Here is a 24,000-nt window from a genome sequence, read left to right on the forward strand (position 1 = left end):
AAAACGAGGGCAGTGGGTCAAATTAACGTAAATACAAAAGAATGTAAAGGAGGTCGCCATTTATGAAAGCGGTCAATTACCTCGTTTGTCCAGCTGCTGGAGCTATGCTCGATCAGTTTGAAATGCAAAACGGGGTCTAAAGTCTTGACATGCCTGTTCCATGGTTTAAATTTGTCTTTCACATATGGATGGTTTGCAAGCAACCAATCTCTTGAGACGAAGATAACAATGCTGCCATGTACAATAGGCCATTTCCGAGTTTAAGCCTGCCTCATCTTCAAAGCGAGTCTAAGTGCGAAGTTTTTGTTATGAAAATTAGTTTTCATTCATATGTAAAGTAGAACTAATTACCATTACAAAAACTTCGCACTTAGACTCGCTTTGAAAAGGAGGCAGACATGAACTCGGAAATGGCCTATTGCTAGTGGACGAACAAAAGGAGCCAATGAGAGATCTTATGTTTTCGTCCACCAACATGGCGGCGACGACGTCACGCGAGAACCACCTATACTGATGATAGTTTCTTTAATCAAAACGGTTTTCTCGCTAAAGAACAGAAATTTTCTCATGTTGATTCAAATAGAACACTACCTTATTTTTGCAAGTGATGAAATGTAAATTAAATTTGTGTGGAATGGGTGGCACAAAGTTTCATGCTGAGAAATTTTTAATACAATAGTGCGTTTTTTTGGCTTTACTTTCCGGCCTTCTTGTGAATAGTACTTAGACTTTTTACCTTTATTCCTTGCAGTTGATCTTCTTGGGCTGCTAAAATGGAATTCCATGGTTGGAAAGTTAAAAACTATTCTGGTTTCTGTGATGAAAGTTAGCGGAGAGGAAATAGTTAAGGTTTGTACACATGCATGCACACAACTCTGGCACGGCTGTTTGTACGCACGGCTTGTGCTTCGATAATTTTCTTGGACAATATTGAAAATGGCTGTTTTCTCAAACAGTTTGTAGCCGGTCATTTCAAGCAAAACCATGCACTCTGCATAAGTTTTACGGTATTCCGTATCGCCCTAGCCTGCAGAACAGGCGTGATTTTTTGCGTAAACAGAGGCGAAAGCGAGGCGAACGCGAGGCGAGTGCGAAGCGCGAGTGGCGCGCGAGGGGAGGAGCGCTCCCCCCTCGCGCGCCACTCGCGCTTCGCGCTCGCCTCGCGTTCGCCTCGCTTTCGCCTCGGTTTACGTAAAAAATCACGCCTGTTCTGCAGGCTAGTATCGCCCTTATGCTAGGCGATGGTAAATAAATAGCCAACGAGCCGCGTAGCGCCGACGTGGCTTAAACCAATCTCATATCAAATGTCTTATTAACTTTAACAAATTCCGGGCGTTTGGATAGTTGTAAGCTTCGCTTCCCGCCGCAAATGTTTCTCAGCGTGGCAACACGTGGCGCGTTCATAGCTGGAATATTAAACATTGAGATTCGTGGGAAACAAAATACTAACTGTTTCCCGAGGCACCAGTCATTGAGTGATTTGTTATATAGCAAAAAAAACGTGCAACAGCAACGGCGGTTCGTCGGTCAACATTCGCGGGCAGCAGTGCACTGTTACCCTCTGACGTCATAGATTTCGCAATGTCTCTCGCTCAGAGACTTTTGGCGGGAAACAGTTTTATATTGTTAGATTCATGTGACCTCGAAGTAACCAATGAGAGCGTGCGCTGCTGGGGGAAAATTTTCAGCTATATAACAAATGACGTTATGGCGGGATTTAGTAAGCCATTCAGCATGTTAAAAGCGTAACTGTATCCAAAGGTATAAATTTGATAGTTGGCAGCTATTGAACGAGGCTGACGACGGTGTAATAGTCGTATTCGGACAAATTTGGACAAGATCTTTTCCTTTTTAGTTTTTAACAGATACTTTTGACGCACTGTTTGCGATTTTGATGGAACATGCACATAAGTTTGACAAGCTGGTGTTTGACGCCTTGGTAAGTTTTTAATAGGCTGTTTTGTCAGACAAAAACATATGAGTGGTTGGGGCTTCAACAATTTTCGTTTTGCCGGTTATGAATCCCAATCATAAATACTGCAGGTATACCAATGGAAAAATATTTTTGTCTCCTAGTATCTTCTTAGTGCTAAGACAAACCTCTCTCCATGTATACACCCCCTTAGTGGTGCAGTTGATAGAATAAACTTACAACGTATAGGTGTAACTTTCCTTAACTTTTTAATGTGACTCACTTGTATTATAAACCTTCCTAGCCTGCCTATGTCGAGTTTTTTGGGTTAGGAATCGTGGGAGCGGCTGTGCAAGCCGCCAGAGAACAGGGGGAGAACCGTGACGTAGACCTCAGCTCATTTCCTTCGCGGCTTCCTCTTTCCCACGCTACAACATCGAGAGAGTGGTCACTTACGCAAGTCATACACCTTATTCCAAAATGGCCGCTGAGTAATGCGGATACACATTGGCCCTTGTTGCCTCGTTCAAGATAAAATATTCTTTTGAATTTTAAGCTTAAGAACGAGACATCAAGGGCTTATTTGAATAAAAACAAAAGAATATTTAAATGGCGACCATTTTGGAATAAGGTGTATAACATTTGTGACAATCCAAGGAAAAGATACGAGAGGAAACTGGGAATGAGGTTTAAAAAAACTGGCATCCTCTTTGGATCTCCATCCCTGAAGCGAAATTTGTTTGTTTTTTGGAGTCTTCAGAGCGAAATCTCTTCCTTTATTTACCAGGTGTTTACGATCAGTTTGTTGGCTGACAAAAAGTACCATCACTTCAGACCAGTGCTTGACGCCTACATTGAGGAGCTTTTTGGAGCCACTAAAGCTGACCAGTAAGTGACACAAATGTGCATATTTATAGTAGTTTTCTCGGTCGTTGTCCGGGCGCCTCTTTAATAAGGACCTCAACGTTAAAAAGGTTCGCTTTCACATTTGCACAAGGGCTTTTTGTTGCGGCGGCTTGATGCAACTGATTTTTGTCGCAGCAAAGTTGCATCAGTTTTCGAGCAAGTTTGAAACTCTTGCAATATCGTGGTGGAAAATTGCGCAAAAAGCGCACCTTGTTCGCCCTGGCCTACTTGTGCGAGTTTTCAATAGACCATTTCGCTTAAAGTAAGTTCCTAACGAATCCAGGGTCCTTCCAATCCTTTGTGGAAGAAAACGGACAAGACTGTAATTTAAATGAACCGTCTCGCTGTCGGTTGGCCGCGACAAACGACTGCAAACATCTAGAGTTTATTAGAAAGTTGCCATAAGCAAAAGAATCGATTCCACCTTAAACACTTCACAGAATGCCTCAAATTTATTCAAGCTCCGTATTGTACATCTATAATCTGTTGTTGTTTGATCAAATTTGTACTTCTTGTCCTTTCTCATTTTTACAGGATTCTCATCTCAGTGTTTTTGGAGTATATCAATTATGCAACTGTAGAGCCACAACCAGATAGACTAAAGATGGACAATCTTCTTAAGGCTATGAAGGTGTGAATTCTTCATCGGTTTTAAGCTTGAAGGGCATTGTTACGACAGCTTTTGATTATTGTTTTTCGGGGGAACTGGATTTCATTCTGGTGTTACTACTGCAGCTCTCATGTATATCATTCATTGCAACCCAAACAGAAAATCTCAAATGAATTGTAGTTATTACTATTGCAATCATAGCTGTCACGAACATTGGAAAATAAAGTAAAACGGCTTGTTTTACTTGAATATTGTTATCTTTGTGAAAAAAGTGAAGTTTATCAAGTGCTTATCATGATTTTGTTGTTGTTGTTGTAGGCAATGGAATACATTTTCAAGTTTATCGTCCAGTCAAGAATTCTGTTTGAAAGGTATACCATCCTGTTTGATTCGACTTGAAAGCGTTTTCCTGTGAGCACATACTCGCAGTTTAAATTTTTGAATGTACGCAGCGTAACGAATTAGTTCAAGTGGATAGAGGGAGCTGAAATCACTCCGCGTCAAAATGACGAACCAGTTAGAGGTAAAAGCGAGGAATTCATATGCTTCATATGCTATAGTTTCAACCAGTGCATTTCAAGACAACTTCCACTTAAATTGCCCATAACGTGAAAATGTTTATTTTCCTATTTGAAAGTCCATATTAAAAAATGAACTTTTGCAAAATAATTTTTCGATTCGAACGAGACGCGAGTTTTCTAAGATTTTTTAAATCCCACTTTTATTTGGTATACCTCTTCCGCTGGTCAGGACTGTCACGGGCTCGCTGTGACGTAGGTTAAGGAATGCTTGTTGGCGTGGGGCCTTTGAAGGGGTCAACGCCAAGGTATCGCTCTATGATCGTTTTAGGTATTTTTCAGTGAACAAAAAATATTTCATGTCGATATCTATCATCGAGGAAAGTGCCTCTGAATCCTGAAGCGAATACAGCAGCGAAACTGAATTTTTGGGCAACTAGTTGCGGTCTCGATGAGTCAGGCAGCGCTAGCACTGAAACCCAGAACTACATGGAACCCCACGCAGAAGAGCCATTATCAGACGAGGAATAGCTTCACAATTACAGAAAGAACAAGAGGATAACGAAGATCTCAAGAGGGAATTCAGTCAACGCATATATAGCGAATCTCATTCATCAATCTTCAATGATCTTTTCATTTTGCTGTCCATACGATCCTGAAAGTCATCCTCTTTGAAATGAATCGAGCACAGTGACGGCGTTTTACTGGGCTTCCACTTTTTCCTTCTCACCACGACAAAATCTACGGCCATTTTCTCTTCTTTTTTGAGCTATTGCGTTTTCCGAGTTGAAGAAAGCGTTCATATGCATACTTATTCCTTTTTCGGATCAGCTGCGTTAATACATCTAGCGGCTACGCATCAAGCTGTGTGAAACTTGTGTGTCAAATCCTCGTGTCCGGTAATCACGTATTCCTTAATCTACGTTATAAGTCGAGAAAAGGCTAGCGCATTCCGATTGGCCAACTATTTTTGTCACGCCAGTTCGTGCTTTTGAAAACAAGAAACAGCGTCATTAGCCTGATCGTCGTGTGGTTTACTGGGTGATTTTAACAAGTGAAACCGCTAAAAGTACCTTTTATCTTTATGGAGTCGACTGATTTAGACATTGGAGAATCACCTGAGCGAAATTTTTAAAGTTCGGGTATTCAGCAAGAGGAATTTGACAATTCTGAAGCTATTAAACTAGCTAGGTGACATTGTTTCAGTGCTGAAATGCATGGCTTACTTTAAACTTACTTTTCCTTTGTCAGTTTCGTTTTTTTAGGATACCTCGGACGCAGAAGTAAAATGCTCTTGTAAAAATGCTTGTGCTCAAAGGAGTGGCAGAGGTTGCTGTCTTTGTGGAGCGGCAAGCAAAACCTGTTCGCCGCAGCAATCCGTCATGTTGTTTGATACTATTCGACTTCAAATAGAATTACTTTAAACAAATATAGACATAAAATGCTAGGATAAAATTACGAAATGATAAATAGAGAACGCATTCTAAACAGGACCTAAAACGTTTATGGACGTATAGCTTTTGACGGAGAAAATTCTGAAAAGCTCTCTGAGATTTTTCGAATTTTGTTATGCGGGGCGCGTGATGCATTTAGTGTAAAAATGGGCCTTTAAGCGAGTTGTGTGCCAAAATGGCGGGCAAGTTAAACGCTTTTAAAAAATCGAAGGAAATTCGCCTCTCGTTCGAATCGAAAAATTCTTTCGGAAATGTTCTATTTTAAATAATTATGGACTTCCAAATAGGAAAATAAAAATTTTCATGTTGTGGGAACTTGAATTCCGTCATATCTGGGCCATTTACATCTGCATTCAAGAGTTGGCCCGTAGAGCCTTTGATTTCATCTCAACGTTAATAATGCTATTAGCTGTTGGGATTGGAATTATTCAGTCCAGAGACTGTAAAGACTCGCAGATCGAAAACACAAATCCAAGTTACATTAACCAAATTGTGGTATATGTCCCAACGAACTGCTAGTTGGCACGCGGTGAACGCGCAAAAGATGTTGGTTACTGCGAGACGACACGCGCGTGCGAGAGAACAGCGAAGCACGATTGGGGTTCCCTTAACCCAAATGCGTAGCAGTTGAAATGAGTAGAGAGAGCGGTGAATATTTTCGAAAACCTATTTCGCGTTTAATTGATTCGCAGATCTGTTGGGGACCAAGGTCAATCGGAATTTGAGGACAGTTTAAGAAAACTTTTCCAAGGCTTAGTGCTGGTTATGGCTGACGTGAAGAACGAGACACTCTTACCTCAGGTATGTTGATACGTTAAATGGGAGATAATTTTACCTGCGACCACGGTGGTTGAGCATCGGAGGATGGTGCGGAATGTAGTGGGCTCCATGTCGACTTGTGATCCGGAGAGCTCAGACGCTCAATGGCTACTACTAAACCTGATTGAACCACATCTTTGAATCAGGATTTCAATCTTTAGGATTTTTTTGTAGAATTTCAGTACATGTTCAATGTGCACTTCTCGCAGTTAGCAAAAGCTAGTCGAGGGCGTTTTCAGACTGAAACGAACGTTTTGCACAAAATTCCAGTGTCACATAGATTTTGACAGTGGTTGAATCGACCTCCAAATATAAAAGGCAAATTTTAACTAAGCCTAGTGGAAAACGTAAAAGTCAAATTTAGTGGCAACCAGCTACAATGTAAGCTACACCGCGCACCGGTGGCTCAGTTGGTTGAGCACGGGCTGTCACGCGGGAGGTCGTGAGTTCAACTCCGGCCGGACCAACACTCAGGGTCTTTAAATAACTGAGGAGAAAGTGCTGCCTTTGTAATTACATCTGCAAATGGTTAGACTCTCTAGTCTTCTCGGATAAGGACGATAAGCCGGAGGTCCCGTCTCACAACCCTTCAATGTTCATAATCCTGTGAGACGTAAAAGAACCCGCACACTTGTCGTAAAGAGTAGGGCATGTAGTTCCCGGAATCCTACCGGAATCCTACCTCTTTACGATGTCTTCAGTGCTCTGGTGACACTCACCACTTGGCTTTTCGTAAGTGATGTCCAGTAGTGCACCTAATTAGATGCACACTGAGCTTCAATAGCCGTCACAAAGCATCCCCTTACTTGACTCCTCGAATTCAACATCACTTGTGTCCAAATATACAAGCAGTAAATGTCACTTTAGGTGTCCTTCTAACTTTCAAGTCAACATAAATAGCTAAGAAGACCCTGTTACATAAAAGAAACCCCTCTTTTATGCTAACTCAGGCGGTTTAAATTAGTAATTGGCATTTAGACTCAGAGGACTTAAGCTTACTAAGGCACATGTTAACTTTTCTAGGTATAAATCAAGCCCTATATATGACGCATACACCGCTATGTTTGTTTGTTTTCTTTTTCAGGGAGCTGCCTTGAAATACTTCCCAGCAACCTTTGTTGACCTGATGCAAGTTTTTGACATCAAAGAACTTGGGTATGTATAGGTTTGTGAAAGCTTTCTCTAAGCCTGCGACCACTTGTTATAGTTCACTTATCGCGGTACAAAGAGCAAGGGTTTTTTTTCATTAAAAGGATAAGCACTGTTTCAGAAAAATGGGACAACGTTCCAACATTCATTGGCTGTGATAACAGCAAATGAAATATAGGACCGTTCGCCTTCATAGCTCGTAGGGAGCTTAAGCACGCGCGCTTTTGAGACGCGGACGGCAACCTGATTTGAGCTGTTTTTTCTTTTAACTTTCACACATGCAACCACATTTACATTGCTAAGTATCTTTTCCATTAGAGATGATTAGTATAAAAAACTGGGAGATACCACTGCCCTGGCAAGCGAAATGTTCTCTTCCAGTTGCCGTCTCTTCTCAAAAATGCTGGTGTTTAAGCTCCTTATTTAGAGTCAATGAAACAATCGAATTTTAGAATTCCTACCTTTGGCAGCCGCGATGGCCAGCTGGCTGTTTACAGCCATGGCCAATATGTGGCCTGTCCGGCATTTTAGCTATATATTGGACAAATTTGGGTCATTTTAAAATTTAACATTTCCCGAGTCTTTATCTTGTTGGGTTCTTTGTTAGTTACCAAAAAAGGGAGACAAATTCTCGAACTGTGTTGTAGCTTGTTTTGTTTCCTTGTTTAGTCACTTTGCGAGGGAATTTATCGAGAAGATCCCAGAGAAGCGCTTGATCTCGCAGAAAATGGATTGCATCCACCATATGGTGAAAACTAAGCTGTTTGAGGATCAAGGTGCTAAGAATTTGCTGCTCGAAATGTTTTGTGTTGTTACTTGTTAAATAATTCGTTTACCCTGAATTGTGTTGAGTGGTTTTCCGCTTTCCTGTCGAGAAATGAAAGCAAAGAAAGTACCTTCTGAACTATAACAGCTATGGGCAGTGAAATGGACCAGTTAGAACACAAAAGACATGCGCGCATCCCGCGCAAAGGGCGGGAAACAACTTGTGAGCAAGTCATACTTGGTTTTGATTGGCTTAGTAAGAATATGGCGCGAGCATTTTCCGTTGTGTGCGCAAGATGATGCGTACAAACGCACCTACACAACATTTTTCATCAGAATTGTCTCTTCTAGGAACCTGAAAAATTAAAATTTCATTTGTGTAGGAGAGACCATTGCTTCAATCGTCGAGATAATTACAAGTATCGCTTCTGCCATTCAATTTGATTGTATTTGCCTAGTCCTTTGTCAGAGACGAAGTGCAAATGCTCTTATCGTCAGCCTCCCAATTTTCCTCCGATGGTCAATGTACTTTTTATCGATACAGATGATACAACCAAATCTCCGTATAAAATAAAACGGAATGTAAGAACTAATTGTTTTTGACTGCTTAACCGATTGACTTCTCACGCGCCCCAGGACGTGCCCAGTTGACGAGTAAAATCGTCTGGCGTTTAGAAAGAGTAAAATCTGTTAAGTCTCTCTCCTCTTAGGAGTCAGTGGGTTAAAAAGTATTTTTTTTTTTTTGTAGACGCAGCCTTCGTTGTGTGTTCATGTGTAACTCGCTGTGGTTAAACTTGTTGCGTATTTATTTTCAAGTTTTATATCTTTTTCGGTGTTGCACAGAATCACGGTATGTTCTTCTTCCCATGGTTGTGGAGCAACTTAAAAATGAGATGAGCAGAAGTGAAGAAAAAATTTGCATCGACATCCTGAATGACATCTTGATCACTCTGACAAGACAAGATGTGGTGAGTGAGTGAGTGAGTGAGTGAATCACAGGAGCTGTCCAATAACGCTCCCTAACGCAATTTCTGCCACACGGTAATGCAACCGTACTTTTAAGCCTGAGGATAGTATACGGATATTTTCGTTAAGAGTAGAAGCTGAGCACAATAGACCATTTTGCGGATACGGCGGGCATTTTGATTTCTATTGCTTCAAATGGCTATCATGGGATGCCCATATGTATTTTTCCCCTGAGAACCCATAATGTCTTTCGAAACAATAGAAATCAAAATGGCCGCCGTATCTGCAAAAAAGGTCTGTTCTACATCAATGGGATCATCAAGAAATCACATTTTTTCTCTCATGGTAGTTTTCGATATTTACTCTTTAAAAAGGACACTGAATACAAGTTAACGTTAATAGTGCTTCAAGATCGCACTTTCAACCAGCAACGGTTTTTTTTTTGCAGGGTGAAACGCATGATGACGTGTTGCTCATAGCCACCTCTTTGTTGCGTGTTGTCGTCAAAGCCGTCATCACTATGGACCGATCACTGTCTGCTGTGGTAAGCAACACCAGTTGGGGTGCGGTTACTTACCTTGGTGTTGGGCCTTACAACCTTTATGCCCTTAGATATTATTATTATTATTATTGTGACACGGTAAACGTATCGATGTCTCCTAGATTACTATTACGACCGGGGCATCAAACGTAACCTAATGTATTTTCGCAAAGGAACTAACCTGCACTGAGGTGACCGCTAAGATGAAAACCTTAAGAATGTTGAGACAAATATTGTAATTGAAAACATCCGCCATACCCGTAACTTCAATGACCGGAAAAAATAATTGATATTGATGATGATGGTTATTATTATGGCAGTTATACACATCTGGATGCCAGATTAAAAAAAAAAACACAACAGCTAGGCGGAGAACCGTAGCTAGCTCCTTGTATAAATTTACAGAAGATATACTATTTAAAATATTATACATAAATCTACTTAAAATTCTCTAAATAGTTAAAAGACAGTCATAAAATAGACAAATAAACAAATAAAACCCTAAAAGTTCCTAGTATTGCGAGTCTATTTTTTAGCTCAAAACCTTGAAAGATCTCGCAATGTTCAAGCTGCTACTCAGCACGGACTTCTGTATCCTTCTCAGGCATTCTCTACTTCGTTCCGCTCCTAGCAAATCCCTAACACTTCTGTACAGTTCCTTGGAGTAGCCCCCCAGAACATCGATTGTAATGTTCACTTTGGTTGATCTTGTACTCTGGGTATTGCTGTTTCAGCTCCAGACGTAGTGGGGCGTACTTGAGAGTTTTATTATTATTATTATTATTATTATTATTGATTTCTTTTTGCTGTATCACTATTTCCTTTTTTTTTTCACGTGTTAGGGTAACTATGTGGCGTGTTTAATAGCCATGTTACAGTTGATGGATGAGAGACATTATCAGAAATACGTGGCGCACTTTCCAACAGATCAGGATTTGCTGGTAGGTTGAAACTGCTTTGATTGCCCTATGGAAATATCAAAGGGACAATGTTTTTTTCACTGCTGCGCGCGCATACATTTAGGCTGTAGAGACTGTAATGATAACTGCATCGCAAGTTGGCTTGTGGTGGGTACCTCCAGTATAGGCAACCAGCGTCTAGATAGAAACTGCTCCAATAGCTGGCAAATCCTGGCCACCCACAATCCGCGACAAAATTTCCGGAGACACTTTGCATTGTTGTTTAGGAAACACACTTTTTCTTTCTTGTTACATCAAATTCCCTTTTCATCACCAAAAACCCCCTCCACCCCTGAGCAATGTTGTTTAGCTCAAACCTTTCGGACACAACCTACTATCAACATGGATTGTGGTGGGTCGGGAAGGGGTGCTGAAACGAGCCGATTTAAGTACGAATGAAATGCGAAAAGATCTCGACACTTTTGTCGCGGATTGTAGCAATGAGCCCAACATCAGCGCTAAGACTGGCACTCGTCACTATGAAAAATAGTGTAAAGAAGAGAAACACTAAAGTTTTTCCCCTACAGCGCTCAATCCGAAGCGGGATCATTATCCGTACCCTAATATAAGAAAACAAATGACAACGAAAAAAAATACTGCTGGCTCTCCTTGTCAACTTTTCTTATGACACCATGTGATACCAAGAATTTTGTTTATGGTCTTCTCAGTGTTTTGTATAATTTGCCTTTTTTTTTTTGCTATGCAGGACTTTCTCGTGGAGATCTTCATTTTATTTTGTGACTTTGTCAGAAGAAACATTTTTCCAAAGGATTGGATGGTAATGACCATGGTTCAGAACAAGTAAGGAAGATATCCTTTATTTATTTTTAACTCGGGCATGCGCAGGAGATGGAATTGTTGGTAGTAAGGGCATGTATTAACTTGAAATCTTGTTACACAGCCTGTCAAGAGGACATTTTTGCAGACTACCGGAAGGACTGAGTTGGCACACAGCCTTTTGTATTTGCTTGTCAAAAGTTATGCCCCAACTAGCGAGGGTGTCATTGATTTTCGTCTGTGGCAAAACTGTGCGTTGAGGATCTGCTTTTGGAGGATTACTTATGCCCTTGCATTGTTAGGCAATATCCTCGTTTTGCATGTAGAAGTGACTTTTTTCATTGGATCGGTGACACGGGGATATTCGGACAAAATCCGAGTGCTCCTTTGGAGGAGTCGAAGCTACGATCCTCCGATTACTAGTTCGAGTGTCTCAACAATTTTGTTTAGAATTATAGGCTCAAATGACAATTGTTTCGCTATGTTTGTTCTGAACTTGTCGAAAGAGTGCATTTGATTCTCAGATTTTGTAATAAATGAGATGGTACTTGGTCCTCTCCAATCATCTCTTTATTTCGTTTACCATCTCATTCATTACATCGTCGTTTTAGTTAACAGGAAGATGAAGGCCTCCCTTAGGGCAATAGTTGGAATCAATAATTTACAAAATGTGTGATTTGACACCGCGCACCGGTGGCTCAGTTGGTTGTGCATGGGGCTGTCACGCGGGAGGTCGAGGGTTCGACTCCGGCCGGACCAACACTCAGGGTCTTAAAATAACCGAGGAGAAAGTGCTGTAATTACACCCGCAGATGGTTAGACTTTCAAGTTTTCTCGGATAAGGACTGTAAACTGGAGGACCCGTCTCATAGCCCTTGTTGAAATTAAATAGTATGGCACGTTAAAAAACCCACTCACTTCTCCAAAAGAGTAGGGGACGTTGTCCCCGTGTTGTGGTCTGACCTAACCTGGTCGGTGGCATCTTTCACTTCCAAAATAAATTGCGTAACAAGCAGTCTGGCCAAAGTTCCCCACAAAAGTAATTAACAATTATTCCTCGAGCCCGAATGGGCTCTGAGGCCGAAGGCCGAATGGGCTATTGACTCAGAGGCCATGAGGGCGAGAGGAATAATTGTTTTAGTAAAATCCAACTAGTTGGTCAAAAAAATATCGAGACAAAACATCTTTCGCTGGTTAAAGCTAGAATTTAATTGTTGTTTTGGTTTTCAAAGCCGGCGCTTTTCGCTACTAGTGGGCTGTAACAAGTAGCCTACTAGTAGCTCAACCAATCAGAACGCAGCATTGATAATAGACCACTAGTTGGATTTTACTAATGTCAGTTAGTCCTGAAAAGCCCTAAGTGGGAGAGACTAATAACTTCACTTCCTTTCGCTTCACTTCAGGGGCGCTTAGGAAGATCGTAGAGGGTGAATCATCCTAGTCAAGTGTTATCTGTATTCAGTTTAAATGGACTTGGCCCTCGTGCTAAGGTCTTCCGAGTGTCAGCATCTTCGGCTGGTTTTGACATCGGGAGACCTTAGTGCCCTGAAGTGCCCCTAGCTATAGCCTCAACCTTTTCGTAACAAAAGAAGACAAATGTCAGCACCATAAAGCATGTATTTTGCGTTAAGTGGTTGCAATTTAGCTTCTAAAGTGCCCTGTGAGTTGCGTAAAATCAGGTTGACGAAATCAGTTGGCAGTCGTTTGTCCCACGGCCAAGATGCTGAGAAGCAAAAGTCAATTCCTGAGATGACGTCTTGTTTGAATCGCTAAGGGGAACCTTTTTTGTTTCTTACAGTGTAATATTGAATGCGATCCAGTATTTTTCCGAAGCAATGCACGAGCATTTTGGAGCTGGCAAGGCCTTTGAGACACAGGTCAGTTCAGTGTTGATTCCGCTAACAGATTGCTAGTTAGTGTAAAAGACTACTAGGGCAACTGCAAAGGTTGCGCCGCAAAACAATCGGATATCATCACTGCCTACTTACAACCTCGTATAAGAATAAAGTGCTTATTGTTTGACAAGCTGTCTCCTTCAAAGTCTTGTTTTTGGGGCTTCCAAAACGTTGAAAAATCAGCTGTAATTTTGTGTACGACCGATTAAGGAAGGAGAATTGATTCAATACCTGGTGATGTCAAAAACTACCTTGCACTAGAACAGTTTCCTGGAAACGGCGTTGCAAAGTACGTAGCTTGTGAGGTGAATTCGGTGGTGTCGAACCCACTGAAGAGTTAGAGTTTTTTGAAGTAGTAGGCACTTACAGTTATGGGCAGAGCCCGCATCTCCTCAGGCAATAACTTTGTCAACCGCCACCAGGGGAGGCTTGTAGGGCGCGGATGTTCTCCGTTCCCCCAGAGTATCGTTGTAATTCAATACCACTCTTCAAGCATCGCGATAAAAGTTATTCCCTCGGATCGGTAAGAATCGTCACCGCTGTGAGCAGGTGTGGTAATGCATGGTAGAATCTGAGCGGATGATTATTCCCGTGTTTGCTCTTCGCTAATTGATAGCGAGGTGACAAAATGATATCATTGGTGTAAGGATGAAACTTCTTGCTGCCGGGTCGTACACGAGCCGCAAGCAGTTGGGTCCATTTTTACTGTACTCTGCAAAGGAAAGGGAAAAAATCAGAGTATTAAGCAAACGGTAGGATTTGACAGCAACGTGAGCCTCCAAAAGTGAATTGTTCATTCTATATGTACTTGAAAATGATTTGTGCCATCCAGTGGTATCATACATCGCCCATTTATCATGCATATTTCACTGTTTGAACGAGAAAGATTAATCGCGAATGCTCAAGTTACGCGCACACACATATACATGCTTCATTGACCACTCCCGATAGGGACTTTTCAGGGCCAATGAAACATGTCATTGACACAACAGAAAAGAACCCCACTGGCCGGAGACGAACCAGTTGGCTATTTCCAAGTACAGCTGAAAAGATGAACCAGGGACAACGAGGATCAAAATAATCCAATCAGTGATCAGAACGGGTCTTGTACTCGGTGCAGTGGTTTAGGGCGCTCGCCTTGAATCTCATGGCTAAAGCCCTAATTAAACCACTTTAGGGCTTTAGCCTTGAGATTCAAGGCGAGCACCCTAAACCATTGCCTTGCGCTGCGCTGCCTCCTGTAAGTTACGTTTTGCCATAGCGGTTGTTCTTGCTTAAACTATTTTTATTACGAAGAAAAATTGAATTTGGAATTGCACCTGGGATGCCACGTTGGTAAGTGTCCTGCTCGTGTCTGCTGTCATCCTGCCTTTGTCTCCTATACAAACCTTTTCAAAACCTAAGGGAATAATAAATCTTTCCTATCTCGGTTGTTATTTATGAAAGGCCCATAATAAGGCGTAATACAAGAAAGTTCAGTTGCGTGCAAACGATAAGATTCGGTAATACGCGCTGTAAATACCTTAGACTAAAGTCGTTTTTGTTATGGAATAGACGCTTTTATGCTTGCATGGGTTTTCATAGAACAATGAAGCTGGGAAAATCCCAGTCTAAATAGGCAGCTAAAACAAGCGGAGCTAACTCTATCTTTTTAGCTACATTTATGTTTTTGTGTTAGTTTTCTGTAGTTTTTGGTGGTGTTGTTGTTGCAATTCAGTTCCTGCCATTAAGCACTTAAGTTTGTTTTTCTTTTGTTACACTGTTTGCGCGCGCATTATTCGATTGTTTGCATTTAGTATTGTTGGAACGTCTACCTGTTATTTAAAGTGCTAACGGCATTGTATTAACGTAAAAATTGTAACATTGACACAATCAAATTCAAATTCGCATTGTAACGAACACTTGCAACTGAAGATAATTTATGATCGATCGAAACATGTCTTTTAAACTCAAAGTTGTTGTCCATTTTTTACGAACAATTAAGTAACTTTCCCTCTTTTTGTAACATACTCTGTTTTTATTTTCGTGTTAGTTGTGGAGCAATTTCTTTAATCTGGCCGTGGCCTTCGTCACCCAAGAGTCCCTTCAGTTGGAAAGCTTTACTACAGCAAAACAGGACAAAATCTTGGAAAAGTAAGTGGCGTTTGTTACCCACACAGGTGAGGCTACGTTTTCATTGGTGCAAGAGCTTCCGGATTCGTTTCAAAGAGATTATATGGATTCGTGAGCTATTTACACCTCAGGGTGTTCGGATTCGTGAAAGGTAACATTGGGGTTTGACGTCGGAAACAACTGCATACCTTACGAGTAAATTGCGGACTAAAAATGGCGAGAAACGTTTGAGTTTCGTGATTAATGAAGCATGCAGAAAAGAGCAATCTGGAAATCGGTTTCGGTGTACGTTTACTCACTGATATCTCATGCCGAAGGAGCGCGAAAGATCTCAATTCCACCAGCAAATAATATAATTCCTTAGTAAGTAAGTAAGTAAAGCCTTTATTTAAAGAGGGTAGCACCAGAAACCCATAAGGGTTGAAACGTGTAACGGCCCCTTGTGTGCTGCGAAACAAGCTTCCGAATATTCAATTTGCCAAGTACCATATTTGGAACAACAACAGCGAGGGGTTTCCAAATATGGTACTTAGCACTGCAACATTCAACCAATCAGTTCGCACTGAATATTCGGAAGCTGTGAACGCGCGTTACACGTTTCAACCCTTATGGGTTTCTGGTAGCACTTAATAGCCAAAGGCTAATAAACTTGTGGCCCTCATAAAATACACAACTATTTACAATCTAACAAATATTGTAAGCTAAAATATATAAACATTTAAAATAATACAAGATTCGATCAAATGATGAAATGATGCAAACATTGTTGTTCGTTAAAAATCTTGGCAAACATGTTCTTTTTAAAACATGCTACAGAACCTAGTTTCCTAATTTCAATTGGTATGCTATTCCACAGTCTTGTTGCCGAAACAGCGAAAGAGCGTCCACCCTCTGATTCTCTTATATATTTAGGACAAACAGCATTAATGCTTGAGTATCTAGTGTTGCGGGAGTGCCGCTCATTATTCAAAATTAAGTGTTCATTTAGATAATTCGGCAAATGCCCATTAATTCGCTTATACATTATTAAAAATTTATCTATCTTATGCTGCTCATAAAACGGAATCCAACCTAGCTTGTTAATTAGCGTACGACATAACAGGGCGAATAATGCTATTATAAAACTGAAGTCGCTGTTTAAGAGGTAGACAGGCTCGAATCTTACGCAGTATTGCGATTCTAGAGGCCAACTTTTTACAAACTTTCTCAATATGTTCATTAAATGACAATTCGCTGTCAATTTCTACGCCTAATATTGTAGCACAGTCTACATTACTGAGCTGTTTCCCGTTTACGATAACATCTATGTCACTTCCATTAATCTTAGCTACACATCTTTTCCCAGTGATCGTGAGTACTTTAGTCTTGTCTTCATTTAATGGGAGATTATTTGCTGAAACCCATAATTGAATTTCAGAGACAGACTTATTTAATGATGAACTTAAGGTGGCTAAGTTTTTTACATCCACCAAAGCGGTGACAGTCGTATCGTCTGCGTAAAGGTCCAACTGAGCACTTGTATACAAGGGCAGATCGTTGATAAACAAGATGAAGAATAAAGGACCTAAAATACTGCCCTGAGGGACTCCATGCAACATCAAAGCTTCGCTTGACTCAACCAGGACCGTGAGGCTTAACGAATATTTCAGCAGATGTGAGAAATAAAGATGAAATCGGTTCTCAGAAAATTAAAATCGGCCGAAACAATTTCCAGGAAGAAATTGGAAATGCACAGAACTATTTGGATTCACTGGAAAGCTCGTTGTTTGTAGGAGTAACCAAATCCCGACTCAAATGATTGGGATACAGAGTTCCTTTTTGGATTCCAGATTGTTATGTAGACCGGAAAAGCTATTTACAGGGTTGTTGGAAATTTCCTGTCTTCAAATCCCTCAATTTGTATAGATACAGAGGAATTTTTGGCGACCAGTTTTTGGTAAAATAAGAAGCCTCGTTGCCCGAGGAAGAGATAAAGGACAACCCTGCGCTAAAGATGGAAAATGAATTAATCATAAGCAGCACCCGACTAAAGCCGGTTACACACGAGCAATTTTTCCTTGACAAGCGTCATTGACAATGTTTATATGCTCATGTATATGAAAGACAAATTTTCTTTGACTAGTTTTGCCTTGACAAGTCTTATTTGCTGGTGTGAACGAATTAACAAGTATTCTTTGACAAGTTTTCTCTGTAGCCAGCAATACAATTACACAGCGGACGACAAAAAAAAAAACAAACCACGGGGCGCATAGTGAGTCATCACAAGAACAAGACCGCTGTGCGCCCGCAATTTCTCAATTTTCTTGACAAGTTTTCCTTGTCGACCCGTACAGAAGAGCAAGTTCGGCAGTGTGTCAATTTTTTCCTTGACCAGTGCACTTGTCAAGGAAAAAATTGACAATTTCTTCTTTACACACGAGCAAATAAAATTTGCCAAGTCAGAACTTGTCAATGAAAACTTGCTCGTGTGTAACCGGCCTTACTTGTCGGTTTTCTATCCTTAATTTGCCGCAGCTGAGCATTTTCCGGTCGTGTTTTGAATATCTGTAGCTTTTACAAAACATAGACCTCTTTCATAATGGCGGCCAAATAAACAATTTCTTTTGTTTTAATGCTAATAAGCCTTTCTAGCCTCGCTTCGACGAGCAAATTTCAAAAGAATGTTTGTTTCAAAATGAGGCCAGTAGGTCTAAGTAACGAGGCCCCATGCGCCATCTTGGCGCCAGGGGACAGGTGAAGGTGAAGGTCTAAGTAACATAAATTCAAAAGAATGTAAAGGTGGTCGCCATTTATGAAATGAATACCTTAGACAGCAATGACCAGAACCAAGGTTGCTGACCAGCGGTTTTCGTTAAAACAATCGTTTGCTGGGGGTGCCTAGTCTCGCGGGCTCAGAAAACCTGGTTGTGGTCATTGTTATTTACGATTTTTCCTTATGAAAGTGGTCTATGGTCAGATTGGAAAATACAAGCGACAAGTATCGCAAACATGTAGGCGATGGAGATCGAAGGCGCCATTTTGAAAATGCGAAAAACACAGGCACACACCAAGAACTATAGTATGTTGAAGCTCGATCGCCATGTGATTTCATCTTAACATGGCGTGCGTTTAATCGAAGGGGGTTTCCTAACGGGCAACCAAATTCACTGGTTTAGTTGTCCAGATTTTGAAACAGGGACTGTCTGGATTTTCCTTTAACTTCGAGCACTCTTAAACTTTATTTTACCAAATAGGTAGTTTTTTATTAAAGCTATGGCATTACTGTCAGCTTTCATTAATTATCGAATTGTGACCTTTTTTGTTCTAGGTATGCTGACATGCGAATGGTCATTGGATTAAAGATCAGTCAAATGTGGCATTTGTTGGGTGAGTTACTTTGATTGACTTCAAAAGAGATGCTTTGCCACTCTCGTTTGAGTAATATTTTAAAGGCGGGAAACCAAAGGTGGACTGGACTCGATCACAATGGACTACTTCTGAATTCATCTCAGCCTTACTTTTCAAGCGAGTTTATTAAGTGCAAAGTCTTTCTTTTTAAAATCGTCGTTTTTTGTAATTTACGCAAAAAGTAAAACTTTTCGGGGAATATTTGCCGACGTCATTGTCTACATTTGGTCTTGTTCTTTTTAAAAGGCGTTATGCTAATCGAAAAATTGACTTAACAACTTAAAGAACATTTTTAGCTTAGTTGCCTCCTTAATTTTAAGCTTGATAATCGGGGAAATATTAGCCATTAAAAAAATTATTTTAAAAAACCTATGTGGCAAGAGCCAATACAAAAGACAATATATAGCAGAATTACACAATGATTACCTTGTATTTGGGGCTAAATTATTTTGAAATGGCCGGTCATGCAATGTTTTTTCCATGCTTATTTCTTGTAGGAGTGATTTGAAAACGATTCCCCTAAACTATGTCATCATGTTTTTGTCATTTGATTGGCTGGTTAGCACTTGTACAACTCGTGAGTGTAAAGTGACTAAGACCGATGTAGAGGTCATTGTCGGTTCTTCAAAAGCTCTGATATTGATTTTGGTAGAAGTGCGAAATATCGGTGCATGAAATACCTCCGCTGATTTCGTATCACTTAAAAAAAGTCGCTATGTAACGACGTTGGTCAGCGGAATTTAGGATGTGCCTTTTTAAATTCTTTGTAGGTGATCACAAATCCAGTTTCATTCCTGACTTGGTTGGACCATTCTTGGAGATGACGTTGATTCCTCACAGTGGTAAGCCTACTCCGGGGTTTTGGGTGGTGGAGGGGATTGCCACTGGGGTGGGAGGTTTTCTTCGATGACTTCGCCTTGTCGACTTGATGGTGGGCAGCATGAGGCTGCTGTTAACGTTTTTCTTTAGACAAACGTGGATCTCAGTTCATTTATGTTGCCAATTTTGCCACAAAGCACCATGAACGCACATGCAAAATTAAAATTATAAAAGAGTAATTAAATTGCGAATGGACAGATGCATACGGCAAGGACTCCCATACAGAAACCATGCGGGCTTATTCGAGGTACGGGTTCCCCTAAAACTACAACTTTGAACTAACAGTTTGCATGACTTACATAACTAATGCGTATAGTTAGTTTTGTTTGCTATGGCCCGTTCTTTGAGACGCACGTGGCCAGTGGCCAGAGCATACCAGGGTATCCTTCTCTTGCGTCCGGGGACAGCAAGAATAGATTGCAAGGGAACATGCTTCCTCAAAGTTACGATTACTCGTGGCTAGAAGTGTTTTGCGATAAACGTTACAAAGTGTCAATAGCGCAAGAAAGAAACCACTAATCTGTTTGTTCGATTTCAATACTTACCAGCCCCTCCACTGTAAAGAAACCATTGGATTAGTGTAGGTTAGCTCGGTTCCCTACTCTTACTCTAACAATAACTGCTGTCCGTTTGCAGAGCTTCGTCGAGCCACTATCCCTCTTTTCTTTGACATGATCCAGTGTGAGTATGCAGCGAAGGAGAACTTCACATCGGTAAGTGCCCATCAGTTTTATTGAGTAGTCTTTGAGGACACTGCAAGCCTTGCTGCAATTCTCTAGAAGGCCTTCACCTTGAAAATATTATTTTGTAACGTTTTGCAGAAAAAATTTTTTCGCTTATAAACCCAAAAGCAATTTGTTACTCTGTGTGTAGTTTTGTATTGTGGTGTAGTGGTGTGTGATTAGAAATACAGCATCTGGCTGGGCATTCAAATACTTGCCAGTTTTTCGCGCCCATCATGTAAGATTTCTCAAAGCCTGGGGTGAACTGCACGGTTTCTGTTTCGAATAGCCCTTTTTCGTTATGTTATTTTATTTTTCACGAAATACACGGTCTTGTTTTGCCTCCATACAGTGACGATTTGAAGTTCAAATCTGCCTGGTACCCCTTCCTTTGCATTTAAGCGAACGAACTTGGAATTCCTTGTTAAAAATCGTGTTTGTTAAGTAGTTTTTTGCTTGCCTTTCTTTTCTCAAACAGGTTGAAAGTGAAATTATTAGCAAACTGGACGTGCTTGTTGAGGGAGGAAAAGGCGACGCGCAGTACAAGGAGCTATTTTACAAGATGTGAGTGGTAGTATTGAAACCCTCGTTTTTACAAGGAGTTGGATTGGCATGTAGATTCCGCTAGGTTCAAATCCAGCACTGACTGTTATCCTACCTTGGGGTGTTTTCTTTACTCGGCCCCTCAAGTTTTAAGGTTTTTACTATATGGCTTTCTCTAAATCCAATATTGCCCGCAGATAGATTTTCCTTAAGTTTTGATCAACTGTTGTTCAAGTTGGAGTCCATTTTAAAAAATATCTGGATAATTTCTGGCAATCGATAAAATGCCAAGGAATTTAATTTCGCTGAGTATAGGCCAATCAGCAGCATTGATGTCGATAATGGGGACTTCGCCGACTTTTGGATTAAGAGGCAGCTGTATAATTAATAAGTAACAGGACTTCTTCATGCTTGTCCAATTTGAAAAGACTTGGATTTGATTGCCAAATTGGTGGTAACTCCTCGGATTTGTTTCGTCTAACTACTTTTAAATTGGACGGTGTGGAGTCCTGTTACATATGCAAATAATGCGAGTCTTAGTACAGGTTCTGTGAATTTACTTTATTTTTTGTAACCCATTACGAGAAGTTGTAACGATATACTTTCTTTTCATTACTCTAGCTTGTTGGATCTGTTCACCAACTGTCAGGAGCCAGATCAGTTCAAAGAAGACGGCAGCCGGTTTGTGGGACTCATCACCAAGCTCATGGAGAGACTCCTGGACTACAGGACCGTGGTACTCGGAGACGACAACATTGATAATCGAATGAGTTGTACCGTCAATGTATTGGTGAGTTGCTGTCGAAAGGAACCTGCCATACAGGCATCATAGACAATTTCCTAAGCGAAAGACTTTTAGTTAAGGGTGCAACTTAAGCGGTTGGATTTTGACTTTTGTACATTACAGAACTTTTACAATGAAATAAAGAAGGAAGAAATGTACGATCGGTAAGTTTAAATGTGGTAATTTGACTTTTGTGTTCATGCTTGTTGAAAAATACTTAGATACGTCCTTTCTATTGGCCGTGACCTTGTTTGTTCTTACTTAGGTATGTATACAAGTTGTGCGATCTTCACCTCAGTGTTGGAAACTACACAGAAGCCGGCTTCACCCTTTTGAGGAGGGCGGATGATCTTCAGGTGATAATACAATTTAAAAAAAGAAGTGCCTTGTTTGTTGTAAATGCACGTAATCATGGTTGACCTGTTGGAAAGCCGATCAGCGCAAACCAGTTAAGACCCGAGGGCCAACATCTTGCGGAAAATCTTCCTTTAATAGACCATATTTGTATTTTCAGTACTAGACTGGAACTAGCCTGCAATGGAGGCTAAAGCGGGGGAATCTTTTCAAATGCAAGTACTTTTTAAGGACGGTGCCTACTAATTCAAAGGTATTTTTGCCCCTGTTTATGATTATGCGGGAAGTGTAGATCTTGTTAAAACAAGTGTTATTGAAATCAATTAAGAAAATTGGGGGTAACTACGCATTTTAAAAAATAATTCATGAGCAATATTTGTAAGAAGCTTTAAAATACAAAGCCATGTATGGCGTTCTTTGTCAAATTGGAGCTTAATTATCTCTGAAAAATGCATGGTTACCCCCAATTTCTTTTTGGATACCAATAGTACTTACTAAGATCTACTTTCTCTGCATAATTTTAAACCGCGCAAAAATATCCCTGTATTAGTATGCGTAACCGATAGAAAATCCGAGTATCGCGAGATGCGCAGAACGTATGCGCAATAACAATAGTATGCACCGTCCTTAATATATTCCCCCGCAGTAGCCTCCATTGCTAGCTAGTCCCAGTCCAATACTGAGAATACGAATATGGTCCATTGGTAATAAAGTGCAATTAAAGTTTCCACGAATCCAGAATTAGCTTAATCGGTCTTTGAGAAACTGGACCCTGAAAGTCACTGACAAGGCAAGCGAAACATTCCAAGCGTCAACGTCAACATTCCATTTTTTTGAAAAAAAACGAAATAAAGTTGAAATCGGGACGGCGAAGACAAATCTGGCGAGTTGTAAGAACGCGATTGAAAGCCAGTGCAATTTTGCAATGGCTAAAAGTTGGATTTTTCTCACGTTTGTGCTGACTTCGTTTTACGCCTCTTTGTTATGGCAGTGGAACGATGAACCTGTATTTTACACCAGCCATGGGAAGTACCGCGCCAATACCCAGCGGCAACTGAAAGAGATGCTGATGAAGGACATTATTGATTACTTCGATAAAGGAAAGGTGAGTAAATGATTTCCCTGTTTTACTCTCTGACGCTGCGCTTTAGTAGCTCTCAATGCAAGCGTATTCTTTGGGCAAGAGTGCATTGAATTGCCGCCCGGCAACCTGTCAAAAAGAGTAAAGAGCCTTTATACACTATAGTTTTGGAAGCTGCAAGCTTGTGTGCAGAAAGTAACGAATAAACACAACGGCGGTAAGAAACCCATTTTGGAAGGCTGCAATTAGGTTGCAAACGGGCCACAGGGATGGCACTCGCTTCCTACCAATGTGGCCCGGGTTCAAACGTCAATTCCAGAATCGGCGTCATATGTGGGTTGAGTTTGTTGCTTCTCTACTGTGGTCCGAGGGGTTTTTCTCCGGGTACTCCGGTTTTCCCCTCTTATCAAAAACCTACGTTTGATTTGATTTGCGTTGATTTGTTGATTTCAGTTTACAGTGTCCCCAATTAGTGATCCAGAGCTAGAAAGACTAGACACTTTAATTAAGGGAAAGGGTTGTAGGTGGAGGGCGAAATTCGCGCAGAGAAGAAGTGTATCTATTTTCCTATAATTCCTTTGTTGAGATATTTTTCAAAACTATTTTGTGGTTCTTTACCTGCCTGATTACCTGCATGAAAGACGTGTGGTTTTTTTTTCGCGCCTTTTTTTATAGTGCTGGGAATACGCCATTAAACTTTGCAGAGACCTTGCTGAACAGTACGAAAAGGAGACGTTTGATTTCATTCAGCTCAGCCAGATCTTGGTAAGACAATGGAAAGTTCGTAACTGCTTTTAAGGGGCCCTTTTTGATATTCTAGTACGAATCTGCGTTTTATTCTGGAGCGCGTGTTTTTTTTGGAAAAAC

General features: G+C 40.8%; 1 protein-coding gene across 2 annotated transcripts in view; it reads left to right on the top strand.

Annotated features, from left to right (window-relative positions):
* LOC138043677 (dedicator of cytokinesis protein 1-like) overlaps positions 1–24,000 on the top strand; it is a 67,704-nt gene that overhangs the window by 27,342 nt on the left and 16,362 nt on the right. For both annotated transcript variants that reach the window (XR_011131309.1, XM_068890062.1), the window contains exons 24-46: positions 752–849; positions 1,856–1,939; positions 2,700–2,800; positions 3,353–3,449; positions 3,747–3,799; positions 6,093–6,201; positions 7,304–7,374; positions 8,038–8,144; positions 8,977–9,101; positions 9,548–9,643; positions 10,483–10,581; positions 11,306–11,400; positions 13,175–13,253; positions 15,304–15,404; positions 18,691–18,749; positions 19,541–19,612; positions 20,286–20,362; positions 20,850–20,935; positions 21,536–21,704; positions 21,822–21,862; positions 21,964–22,054; positions 23,044–23,157; positions 23,809–23,898. Coding sequence is in view for 1 of the 2 variants with exons in the window: in XM_068890062.1 (XP_068746163.1) it covers positions 752–849; positions 1,856–1,939; positions 2,700–2,800; positions 3,353–3,449; positions 3,747–3,799; positions 6,093–6,201; positions 7,304–7,374; positions 8,038–8,144; positions 8,977–9,101; positions 9,548–9,643; positions 10,483–10,581; positions 11,306–11,400; positions 13,175–13,253; positions 15,304–15,404; positions 18,691–18,749; positions 19,541–19,612; positions 20,286–20,362; positions 20,850–20,935; positions 21,536–21,704; positions 21,822–21,862; positions 21,964–22,054; positions 23,044–23,157; positions 23,809–23,898 (2,114 nt within the window). In the remaining variant the exon portion in view is untranslated. The remainder of the gene's footprint in view (positions 1–751; positions 850–1,855; positions 1,940–2,699; positions 2,801–3,352; positions 3,450–3,746; positions 3,800–6,092; positions 6,202–7,303; positions 7,375–8,037; positions 8,145–8,976; positions 9,102–9,547; positions 9,644–10,482; positions 10,582–11,305; positions 11,401–13,174; positions 13,254–15,303; positions 15,405–18,690; positions 18,750–19,540; positions 19,613–20,285; positions 20,363–20,849; positions 20,936–21,535; positions 21,705–21,821; positions 21,863–21,963; positions 22,055–23,043; positions 23,158–23,808; positions 23,899–24,000) is intronic.

This window comes from Montipora capricornis, chromosome 3, assembly GCF_036669925.1.
Source record: "Montipora capricornis isolate CH-2021 chromosome 3, ASM3666992v2, whole genome shotgun sequence".
Lineage (NCBI taxonomy): Eukaryota > Metazoa > Cnidaria > Anthozoa > Scleractinia > Acroporidae > Montipora > Montipora capricornis.